Source organism: Indicator indicator, chromosome 21, assembly GCF_027791375.1.
Source record: "Indicator indicator isolate 239-I01 chromosome 21, UM_Iind_1.1, whole genome shotgun sequence".
NCBI lineage: Eukaryota > Metazoa > Chordata > Aves > Piciformes > Indicatoridae > Indicator > Indicator indicator.
The window spans coordinates 19,086,923-19,098,806 of record NC_072030.1 but is presented as its reverse complement, the minus strand read 5'-3'; the positions used below and the strand labels follow the sequence as shown (position 1 = coordinate 19,098,806).

The 11,884-nt window shown below is 53.6% G+C and overlaps 2 protein-coding genes across 2 annotated transcripts; both read left to right on the top strand.

The window, feature by feature from the left end:
* Positions 1 to 87: 87 nt before the first annotated feature.
* Positions 88 to 6,352, top strand: RAD51 (RAD51 recombinase). Its single transcript, XM_054390471.1, has 9 exons — positions 88 to 180; positions 1,118 to 1,255; positions 2,330 to 2,447; positions 2,986 to 3,077; positions 3,960 to 4,054; positions 4,965 to 5,078; positions 5,354 to 5,483; positions 5,752 to 5,873; positions 6,145 to 6,352. The coding sequence occupies exons 1-9, from the start codon at positions 94 to 96 to the stop codon at positions 6,266 to 6,268; spliced, it is 1,020 nt and encodes a 339-aa protein (XP_054246446.1). The 5' UTR covers positions 88 to 93; the 3' UTR covers positions 6,269 to 6,352.
* Positions 6,353 to 9,832: 3,480 nt separating this feature from the next.
* Positions 9,833 to 11,348, top strand: LOC128973961 (cytochrome P450 1B1-like). Its single transcript, XM_054390457.1, is given in 2 exon segments — positions 9,833 to 10,029; positions 10,031 to 11,348. Coding segments are annotated over 2 exon segments (1,515 nt in total).
* The last annotated feature ends 536 nt before the right edge of the window (positions 11,349 to 11,884 follow it).

Genomic DNA, 11,884 nt, shown 5'->3' with positions numbered 1-11,884 from the left:
CAGTTCATCCATTTTACAACACCTCACAGTGCTCTGCTCTGAGTGGTGGACACTGTTTTTATTGCAGTGAGGCTGCTCTGAACCCTTGGTGCAATGGCCATGCAGATGCAGCTGGAAGCCAACGCAGACACCTCAGCAGAGGAGGAGAGCTTTGGGCCACAGCTCATATCCAGGTTAGAGGTAGGTAAGGAGAGCCTTCTAGAGTAAGTTTTCAATCAGTCTGCTGGTCTTTTCCTTATACACAAGATGTAGCTGAAAATGGTTGCTAAATTCTTGTGTTCTATCAGAAAAAAAAAAAAAAGCCCCAAACAACCAAACAAGACCTGACTCTGTTAAGATGTTCTCTTAGAATCACAGAATGGGTTGGATTGGAAGGGACCTGAAAGATCATGTAGTTCCAGCCCCCTGCCATGGCAGGGATACCTCCCACCAGCCCAGGCTGCGCAAGACTTCATCCAGCCTGGCCTGGAACACCTCCAGGGAGGGGACTCCACAGCCTCCCTGGGCAACCTGTTCCAGTACCTCACCACCCTCACTGTGAAGAATTGTTTCCTTGTATCCAGTCTAAATTTTCCTCTTCCAGCTCAAAGCCATTGTCCTATCCCTACGAGGCCTTGTCCAAAGTCCCTCTCCAGCTCTCCTGAAGCCCCTTCAGGTACTGGAAGGCTGCTCTGAGGTCTCCCTGCAGCCTTCTCTTCTCCAGGCTGAACAGCCCCAACTCTCCCAGCCTGTCCCCACAGGGGAGGTTCTCCAGCCCTCTGATCATCTTTGTGACTGCTGGACCCGCTCCAACAGATCCATGTCCTTTTTTGTGGTGGAGGCTCCAGAAGGAGAGCTGTGTGCCCTGTCTTAACAGGTATTGGTCATCTCCAGCACCTGTTCAGCCAAACAGAGAATGATTTCTTCTGCCTGTTCTATGTCATCCATAGCTTATACAAGCACTGCCCTGGTAGGAGGAATTTATGGTTCTTTGCATCAGTGAACAGGAAGGTAACACTCAGTATGCTGATTTGTGCTAACAGAGTTTAATCCAACGATGCTGAAGACACCTGGAAGCATTCAGAGGCATTGAGATGAAGGAATTTGTCTTAGCTTCTCTTTTTTGTCTCCTTCTCAGCAATGTGGGATAAATGCAAACGATGTGAAGAAGTTGGAAGAAGCTGGATTTCACACAGTTGAAGCTGTTGCCTATGCACCAAAGAAGGAGCTACTGAACATCAAAGGCATCAGTGAAGCCAAAGCTGACAAGATCTTGGTGAGGGTGTTATGGAAAAGCTTTAACCCAGGATGTTCACCTAAGTTTTATTTCTACTGGCTTCAAGTGTTCTGGTGGCTTTGGTAGCTCTCCATTAGGGACATACTGAGAAGGTATTAGAGACAGAGAATGATGATGAGAATAGAAAAAAGCCTCTAGGGCCAGCTTCAAGAAGTGAAGAGGCACCATTAGAAGGTCATGGAGGGTCTGGAGAATATTCCTGAGGTGATGATTATTTCTAGCTCAGTATTTCTCATGATGAGCCTACAGCAAAGAAACTGCTTTGTCATACCAGTTGTAGTTAAGTTGTAGACTCCTTGTCCCAAGACACTGTGGCTGTCTGGAGCATTAGTTGTTTTAAAGAGGGCCTAAGTGCAGTGTTTGTGGGGTAACATTCAGACCGAGCAGCTCACTAGCTGAACCTAGAGGATCTGTACCTTATCCCCTGCTTTGCCACACTTTTGTGCCAACCACCCAGTGTTGGCAGTTGCCAGGGCAGAGGATCCTGGGCCATAACAACTGGGCTGACCCAGCAGAGCTGTTGTGCTGCTGTGTTGTTCTGAAGCATGTTAGCTGTGTAGGTTTTCACCATCAGACCTGGCCTTCCTGGGGAGTGAAGCTGGAGCTGAAATCTCTCAGCATCTTCCAGCTCAGAACAGTTTGTGCCAAACTGGTTCTCAGTTATCAAAATCTGAGCCAGTGCAGGTTGAACTCCAATAATTCCCTACTTTGTGTATTTACTCACTGTTGGGAAGAGCGTTCCCAGTGGCTGTGTGCTCATCCTAAGCGAGTCACAGGATCACAGGGACAGAACTGCACCACAACAGGAGGAGCGAGCCACTGAAGGAGATTTCCGTGAAATACACAGAATAGCTGTTGAAGCTTTGTCCTGTGAGCAGAATTTCAGTTCCCTTCAGAGGTACCAATTTCCTGCAGTCCATGAAATTAAATGTCTGCATCAAATTCCATAGGTGCTTCTCTGTTTCACAACACAGAAGCTACAGCATTAATTACAAGAGGGAGTAAATGAATGGGTTGGACTCCCCTGGCATGGCTTGCTTTGGTTTTCTTCAGGCTGAGGCAGCTAAACTGGTTCCAATGGGTTTCACCACGGCAACAGAGTTTCACCAGCGAAGGTCAGAGATCATCCAGATCACCACTGGGTCCAAGGAACTTGATAAGCTCCTTCAGGGTAACAATTTTATTTCTCTTTTCTGAATAATGTCAGTTATCTGGGGGTTTTTGTTGATGTTTGTTTTCCCTATGAACATAATTCTTGGACAAAATCATGTGAGACACACAAGTTCTCATTGAAGGAGAGCTCTCTCAACTCCTGCTCCCTTGTATCACGACTGATTTTCTTTTAAAAGCTGTGCAAACAGTTTGAAAACATTTTGGTTGTGATGCAGCACCCAGAGCTGTTCATTTGTGGTGATTCTAGTTGAATCTATGGCTAATTTCCAGAAACCACACTGAAGCGTCACCTCCCCTTCCTACTTGTAACCAAAAACCCACCACAGATCATCTCAGCTCTTCAGCTTCTTCCAAAGCACAACCCCTAAGCCTCTTATCTGCAACATGAACACTCCTCAGCCTGGAAACCACTTTTTCCAGTGGGAGTTTTGAAGGCTTTAACCAAAGGAGGTGTTTAAGCAAGCCTCTGTAAGCTGAATATTTGCACAGGGCCTTTGTTTCAGCTTTGTGAAATTTGCTTATTCCTTTCCCTTCAGGAGGAGTAGAGACAGGCTCCATAACAGAGCTATTCGGGGAGTTCCGCACTGGCAAGACACAGCTGTGCCATACCCTGGCAGTGACCTGTCAGGTAAGCTTGGACCAGTTGATCCTTGGGGACCCTTCCAACCTAGCATTCTGTGAATGTGTCCTGACCAAAACCAAGAGCTCAGACAGCTCAGCTCTTGGGGAGCTGTTGGTCTGTGCTTGTTCTCACCCTGTGCAAGGGTGATGCATGAACAGCTGCACACAGCAGGAGGATTTGCAGCACCTTTGGCTGTACCTGCAGCTTTCCAGGACCTGTTCTGTGCTTTGCCTGCTAGGATCACTTCAGCAGCAGTTCAGTTTGGGGTGAGCTTTTGCCCATGTTTGACATGTCCGGGAGACTTTTTTGTTCTCACCACAAAACTTAACCACAAAATTTAACACACATTTGCCTTGAAGGATAATTCTAGGTCTTAAATGCAGAGAAGCTTTCACTCTTTTCAGGTATTCTGGACTGAAGAGAACCTTTCTTATCACCAGGAGTGCTGAAAAGAGAGAAGGAATTCTGCTGGGTGTGAGGTGTTTTTGTGACTGGGAGCTTTTTGTCCTAACCCATCCTGAGGTCACTTCACTTAGCTTTTGTAAAAGCCTTCAGCCGGTTTCTGCTATCAAACGGTAGATCAGTTGGGAGACTCCTTTTCACCAGTCTTAGTCGAAACAAAGAACGGTGTTTATTACTTTCTAACACTACTTTCATAAAATATCAGAGGTCTGGGGCTTCATGTGGTCATTTAGATAATACCCTGCTACCACCTGAGCTTCCCAGCCCAGAGACTGGGAGCAGGAATCTTTCTTCTCACTTCTTCCAGACCAACTGAGTTTAATCACATCATCTTGCATGTTATGGTAGCAGCTGAGGGCAGAAGGCAGCAGCTGGGTTATTTGTTGATGTTTTATTTCATTTTTCATTCATTTTCTCCTCCCTTAGCTTCCCATTGACCAAGGTGGTGGTGAAGGCAAAGCTATGTACATCGACACCGAGGGCACCTTCCGCCCCGAGCGGCTGCTGGCTGTGGCTGAGAGGTCTGTGCCTGGGGCTGGGGTGAACTGCTGGTAGCTAAAGGCTGGAGCACGTCCCTCATGGCACAAGGATCACTATGTAGATCAGCCTGGCTCCTTGAATTCATGGGCTAGACCATTTCTGTCCCTAAAAACCCAACCAACCCCCTGCTTTCTGTGCTTAGCTGCCTGCCTGCACACTTCTCGGACCACCTCATTGAGCTCTCTTACAACCAGCCTCTAGTGTTAGGCACAGCAGCAGCTCCTGTCATTGTCCCCTGTGGATGATGCCTGCACTTCTTACAAGTGTCACAAACTATCAGTTTTGCTATCAATGAAACACACTCCAAGGTTGTTCTTGAATTCTGCCACTTGCATTGCCCTGAAACAAGGATTCTTTGGTCAAAGGCTGTGGCAACTGCAGCTGGAAAAGTTTTGTTGGGCACTAGGAGAGCATCCACTGATGCTGAGAACAGCTGAAAAAGCTCTTTTCTCATCTCCTGCCTCTGCCTCAGAAAGTCCTGATAATGATTTTTACACCAATTAGGAAGTAAATCTTAATGACCCAAATAAAAATTGTGCTGCAGAGATTCTGGTAAGATCTAAAAGCCTGAAGTGCTGGTTCTGTACTGAAGAGGAGGAGATGCTTCTGCCTTTTGTGATGCTTTAGACTTTCAAACTTGCAGCTGCTTCTCTGGGCCTTAATTCTCTGTGCCTGTTTCAATTAAAGACCAAGGGATTTCTGCAGCCTCAGTGAAGTATTCATTTATCTTTCAGTGCTTATCAGACACTGAGATTGTATCAGCTTGAGCAGAGAAGCAGCCTTCTCCCAGCAATCTGCATTTATCCTCATTTTTAGGTAACCCAGCTAGATAGCTGCTGCTGCTGAAGCTGTCACCTAAAGGTTGGACCTTTTCCTCCCTGGTTTCTCCAGGTATGGCTTATCTGGCAGTGATGTCCTGGACAATGTGGCCTACGCCCGAGGCTTCAACACAGACCACCAGACCCAGCTCCTCTACCAGGCCTCTGCTATGATGGCTGAGTCACGGTGAGGGCTGCTGGGGGGCACTGGTGCTTGTGCAGATCAGGTTTTCACAGATCCCCCAACCCCACCCTGCAGGAAGGGACCTCTGGAGAGCATTCAGTCCAATCCCTGTTCAAGCAGGGCACCAACAGCAGCTTGCCCAGAAGTACAAGGGCCAGGGGTTGGAAGCTCTCCAATGAAGGACATTCCACAGCCTCTCTGGGCAGCCTGCTGCAGGGCTCCAGCACCCTCCCAGCAAAGCAGCTTCACCCCCTCACTGGAACCTGCTGTGCCCCTAGGTACGCACTGCTGGTGGTGGACAGTGCCACAGCACTGTACCGCACGGACTACTCAGGCAGGGGCGAGCTGGCGGCACGACAGATGCACCTGGCCCGCTTCCTGCGCATGCTGCTGCGCCTGGCAGATGAGGTACCTGCTGCCTGGGCAGCAGAGCAGGCACACACCTCCCCTGCTTTCCCCATTCCCTCCCTCCCCTCCTGGGTGGGTTTTTCCTCCCCTCCTGGGTGGGTTTTTCCTCCCCTCCTGGGTGGGTTTTTCTCCTCCCCCCCCCCTTCCCTCCCCTCCTGGGGTGGGGTTTTTCTCCTCTCCTTGGGAGACTTTTCTCCCCTCCCCTTGTTTTTTTCCCCTCCAGCCCATGGTAGGTCCATGGCTGTTGACAGGTTGCCTCTCCCTGCAGTTCGGTGTGGCAGTCGTGATCACCAACCAGGTGGTAGCTCAAGTAGATGGAGCAGCCATGTTTGCTGCAGACCCCAAGAAACCCATTGGAGGAAATATCATAGCCCACGCTTCCACCACCAGGTGAGGGAGTAGAGAAGCCTTCTGCCCCCTTGGTTTGGGAGGTTTTGTCAAAGTAGCTGAATACCCTTTGAGTTCTGGGCTTCCACATAGGGTGTGATCAGCCCAGCCAGTGCTGCTCTGAGCCTCCTGAAGCTGCAGCAAAACCCTCACAGCATCCCCAGAGCTGTTTCAGCCCCACCAGCAGCAGTGGCCAGCTGCTAGCACCGCGGTCTCATGGCTGTGGTGGTGATTCACTGGAATTAGCTTTAATCACTCTCCTCCTCCCTGCCAGGCTGTACCTGCGGAAGGGCCGGGGTGAGACCAGGATCTGTAAGATCTATGACTCCCCCTGCCTGCCCGAGGCTGAGGCCATGTTTGCCATCAACGCTGATGGAGTGGGAGATGCTAAAGACTGAAGGCTCCGTTTCATCTCCTGCATAATCCAAGACTAGGTGCCCATAAAAGGCTCCTTTCTTCATGGCACCTTTTGCATGCTTTCCCACTCCGGCTGCTGAGATGCTGGCAGAGGAATCTGTTGGGGTTCATGGAGGTCCCTCAGGTGAAGACACCTTGAGACACAGCTGGAGGTGTTGCTTGGAGACCTTCCCTTGGGCTCTAGTCACCTGTTAGAGTAATGTGGCTCCTTGAGGACTTTTGAGAGCACCACAACACAGCTCCTGTTCCAGCTGGGCTCTACCAGGGCACATAGCTCATGCCCAAGGCTGTGGCTGTGCTTCATCACCTGGGGGGGCTGGGAGGAGCATGGGTGGGTTTGGCCAATAAAAGTGGTGACTTCCTGATTCCTGGGTTGCTTTAATCACCAAACAGAGAGCTGGGCATGGTGTCCACAACCCATGGCCTTGATCTTTGTGTGGCTTGGGATTCTACAACCTGCTGCACTTGGGGAGCTTCACATTTCAATGCTGCCTTTTTTTTCCAATCTTTTAATTCAATTTAATTTTACTTCATTAAATCTCTGAAAATCAGCTTTCAGTAAAAAGGAGCATGGACTACTGCTGCCAACACAGGCTTCTGGAGGCCAGCCAGCTGTCAGTGCATAGCAGGGTGGTTTAAATCTGCAGGAATGGAGAGGATCCATCAACTTCCATCAATCTGTCTGGGTATTTTATTGTCCCAGTGTCCTCTCTGATTCAAGGTATGCAGTGTGACTGTGCTCTGAGTGCCCTGTAGATGTCCTTCAAAGAGTTTCTGAGGGTTAAAAGGTTCTTTTCTATTCTCTGTTTTTATATGAGCTATGCTATTGTGAGCTACTCTAAACTTGATTAAAGAGAACAGTGCCCTAGTAGTGGTTGGAAGCAAAAAATATCTTCCTCGTTCTTTTTCTCTGGAAGAAATGATGAAGGGGAGAGGCAGAGTGCTCCAGCTTCTCTTCCAGGCTGGCAGGAACACATCCATTCAGTAACTGAGCCTGCAGCGCTGATAGGACACAAACAGCCCCCAGCAGCTGATTATGGGCAGGGAAACGCTGCCAGCCCATGGGGCATCTCCGGACCACTGCCATCATCTCTGAGCAGTCCCCTGGAGCCTGGAGGAGAGGGCTGGTGCCCCCAGCCTCCGGGTGACATGCAGATCCCTTCAGCACTCAACACTTTCCAGTGCCTGAACCCAGCTGGTTGGTAGCAGACCCAGGGGTGACAGTGGCTCCATCACTACAGCTGCATCCCTGCAGCCCTCTGATGCTTCAGCTGCTGATCAGAACCAGCTTTTGCTACAGCCTGATGGGCAGGCAGGAGCTGCTGCAGTAGTTCATAGCCAACTTCCTGGGGGGGGGGACTTACAGCCCCGTGGCTGCAGCAGCCGCTGGGAGCACAGGAGCTGTGGCCATGAGCTCCCCTCAACCCCTGTTAAATGTCTGAGTGACACTGACCAGGTGTTCCTCCTTAGAACCTCTACATCCACAGAGCCTCCAACCTGTGTCCCCTCTAGGCAAATCTCACCTGATTTTCAGATTATCTGGAGGGAAGGAATGGCAAGAGCTGGATCTCTGCTGACTGCCCAGGAGCCTGTGTCCTCCTCCAGAAAATAAAATAAAATAAATTTTAAAGAGAGAGAATACATTCTGTAAATGACCAAGAACTGAAGAGCACCTTGAGGGGGAGGTGCTCAGGAGGGAGCAGAGCATCTCCCAAACATGATGATAGAGCCTGGGTGATGACAGACCCTTCCCTTTCCCTCTTCCCCTCTCCCTCTTCCCGTTTGTTTTGAAATTGTTCCAGAGGAGAATCCAGGTGCTGGGAATGGCAACCTACCTGTGTGCCCCACAGGGAAGCAGTGATTGATGCTCTAATTGCAGCAGCACCTCTGAGCCCTCAGATTTTCCCCATGGCTGGCTGTGGGTAGGGACTTTAGTCCTCTCCTGATTCTTAGTCTTGGAGCACAAAGAGCTGCACTCAAGCTGGGGCTGAGCTTTGTTCCTCAGCTCTTCTGGGCACCTTCAGGCAGGGAAGGTCAGAACTACTTGGGAGTCAGGTGGTATCTGGGCAGGGGAAGCAGTGTGACTGCTGACCCAAATCCCATGCATGTAGATATTTATATAAAACCATGGGTAGCTTTCATTCCTATTTCACATGTATAGGGAAATGACTGATGTGTTGATGTATCAGTAACTGTGCAGGTGAGGGTTCTGTGGTGCTGGGCTAGAAAAAAACATAGAAATACAGAAAAATGGAAAAATAGAGAAATATAGTAGAAATACAGAACTATGGAAAAAATACAGAAATCTAGAAAAAAAAATACAAGCTCAGCTGTAGCCTGATACAAACACATTAAAGACAGCACCATAAACACAGCAGGGTTGGGTTGGGTTAGTTTTCAAATAAAATAGGAGGCACTGAGTTGGCCAAGGCCTAAACTGGGTAAAATCTCCCCCAAAATCCCTTGTTTGTTTTGGTGCTTTTCTTTGTTGCTGGACACAGTGATCCAGGTGGGAGCAGCCATCAACCCCAGACAGTACTTTTTGGGTGACCAGCATGGGAAATGGGAAAAAAAAGTCTCATTTTCCTCAGCTCACACAGAATTGATTTTCCTTCACCCACATAAAGGAGATTTGCTGTGACCAACACGCCCTTGAAGCGAAGCTTTCCCAGGACTCCTTGGTCCTCCCCAGAGCTGCCGAGAGCCCTGCCCAGAGACCCCCAGTGTGCACCGGGCAGAGTGCAGCAGTTACCAACTTTGGGGTTTCCCGGGAAAGGAAAAAGCCACCGGGTGTGAGGGGCGGGCTGCAGGTCGCATGGTGGGCTGGGAAATGTAGGTTCCTGATAGAGCAGCCCAAAAAATCGCTGGTGGCACTGCTCCGCACACCTAAAACCGCAGCCTGCATCCCACAGCCCCCATCCCGCATCCTCCGTTCCGCATCCCCCATCCTGCCCCAGCCGGTACCCGAAGCCTCACCTCTGGCCCCCTGGTGATGCTCGGAACCAGGTAATGCCCAGGACCAAGGGCATGATCCGTCGCTATCCAACTCTGGAGCTGCACCCGAAGCGCTGGTCCTGGCGCTCAGACCCCGCCTTGCCGTCCGGAGCAGAAGGGAAAGAGCCTGGGGCAACCGGGACACCGAGCAGAACCCGCGGCTTTAGGAGGGAGGTTAGCTCTGCTTTTGAGAGGAAATGGTTCAGGCTCCAAACGTCCCTCCCAGCCGCCCCATGGCTGCTCGGTTGAATCTGTTTGCACGGCACTGATGGCACCGAGCCCAGCACCGCCTCCTTTCTTCCACTCCCCCTCCCACCCGCCGACTCCTCGCCCCGCACACCCCACACCTCTGCCCGGCTCCGTGATCCCCATCGGAGCCCACTCCCCTACCCCAGAGCCCCAGGTGGGCTCTGCCCGGCCCCCTCCGGAGTCTGGGGAGGGGATGGAGGCTCCGTCCCCCCCTCGGAGGCGGCCATAAAGCGGCGCGGGCGGCGGTGCGGGACAGAGGGCCCGCGGCTGTGACCGCTGCGGGGAATCCCGACGGGGCGGCCATGGGGCTGCTGCTGCTCCTCGACACCTTCTTGCTCCTCGGCACCCTCCTGCTGCTGGTCGGGACCTGTCGCCACGTTGGGGCCAAGTTGGGGGTTTCAGGGAAGCGGAGCCCTCCGGGCCCCTTTGCGTGGCCGCTGGTGGGCAACGCGCTGGAGCTGGGCCGCCTGCCCCACGTGGCGCTGTGGCGGCTGGCGCAGCTACGGCTCCGTGTTCCAGCTGCGGCTGGGGCAGCGCCGGGTGCTGGTGCTCAGCGTACATCCGGTCATCCGCCGCGCCCTGGTGGGCTTGGGCAGCTGTTTCGCCGGCCGCCCCGACTTCCCCTCCTTCCAGTTCGTGTCAGGAGGTCGCAGCGTGGCCTTCGGGTCCTGCTCGCCACAGTGGAGGACGCGGCGGCGCCTGGCCCACGCTGCCTTGCGCACCCACGCCACGCCCGGCGAGGTGGAGCGGCAGGTGGGGGCCGAGGCCGCGGAGCTGGTCCGGCTCTTCCTGCAGCACAGCCAGGGGGGTGCCTACTTCGAGCCCTCCCCGCTCCTGGTGGTGGCCAACGCCAACATTCTCTGTGCCCTCTGCTTCGGCCTCCGCTACGGCCACGCCGACGGCGAGTTCAGAGCACTGCTGGGGCGCAACGACTGCTTCGGGCAGGCGGTGGGGGCGGGCAGCGTGGTGGATGTGCTGCCCTGGCTCCTGCTCTTCCCCAACCCCGTGCGGAGCATCTTCCGCGACTTCCAGGCCCTCACCAGGGAGCTGCACGGCTTCGTGCGCGCCAAGCTGGCACAGCACCGCCAGGCTTTGGACCCAGGCGCCCCCCGCCACATCAGCGACGTCCTGCTGGCTGCTGTGGAGCATGGCGACAGCCCCCCCGCGGGCCTGGGCCCCGAGGACGTGGACGGTGCCATGACCGACATCTTCGGCGCGGGGCAGGACACCACATCCACGGCGCTCTCCTGGGTCCTGCTGCTCTTGCTGAAGCACCCCCGGCTGCAGCAGGAGCTCCAGGCTGAGCTGGACCGGGTGGTGGGACGCTGCCGCCTGCCCACAGCCGAGGACCGGCCGCAGCTGCCCCTGCTGGAGGCCTTCATCTACGAGACGCTGCGGTACAGCAGCTTCGTGCCCGTCCCCATCCCCCGCGCCACCACGGACGACATGGACCTCGAGGGCTTCCACATCCCCAAGGGCACCGTGGTCTTCATCAACCAGTGGGCAGTGAACCACGACAGCAGCAGGTGGCCTGACCCTCAGCGCTTCGACCCCAGGCGCTTCCTGGACTCCCGGCGGCGCCTGGACCGGCACCTGGCCAGCAGCGTCCTGATCTCGGTGGGGCAGCGGCGCTGCATCGGGGAGCAGCTCTCCAAGCCCCAGCTCTTCCTCTTCACCGCCATCCTCCTGCACCAGTGCTCCTTCCACGCCAACCCCGCAGAGCAGCTCCCCGTGGCCTGCAGCTATGGGCTGGTGCTGAGGCCGCAGCCGTTCACCATCACCGTGCAGCAGAGGCAGGCTGTGGGCAGCCAGCCCTGAGAACCTGCTGAGGGGGTGGTGGGACCCAGCTCTGCTCACCCCCTTGGCTTGGAGCTGGCAGGACTGGGGCATGGGGGACAGACCCTCCCTTGTCCACAGGGGTCGTGCTGTGGCACATCCCTGTCCCCAGTTGCAGGGTGAAGGGCAACAATAAACACCTTTGCCACAGGACCTGGCTCTGCTCCTTTTCTCCAGGGGGATGGTGGCTGGAGGCATCATTCACACCTGAGCTCCTGTCCTGGCTCCCCCTTATCCTGTCACAACAGACCACAAACACTCACTGCTGGCCAAGACACCTAAGTAAATCCAAACAAGGCAGAGAGCCATCCCCTAGCCCCTGGCGCATCACCAGTCCTCTCTCCAGCCACATGGGGCTGGGCAGCTCTGACACTGCCAGGGAATTTCCAAGGAATTATGAGTGCCCCTGAACCAAGCAATGTGGATCCAGTAGAGCTGAGCCAGGGGGAGAGTTGGAATGAGTGTCCTGCTCCTAGGAGGGAGGGATGCAGACATTTCTCTTCCAGGAGTTCGACAGA

Excerpts from the sequence above, each read along its gene's own strand:
- RAD51 (XM_054390471.1), top strand. The coding sequence starts at position 94 with ATGGCCATGCAGATGCAGCTGGAAGCCAACGCAGACACCTCAGCAGAG. Across the intron at positions 5,079-5,353 it reads GCTATGATGGCTGAGTCACG|GTACGCACTGCTGGTGGTGG; the intron begins GTGAGGGCTGCT and ends CTGTGCCCCTAG. Across the intron at positions 5,484-5,751 it reads TGCTGCGCCTGGCAGATGAG|TTCGGTGTGGCAGTCGTGAT; the intron begins GTACCTGCTGCC and ends CTCTCCCTGCAG.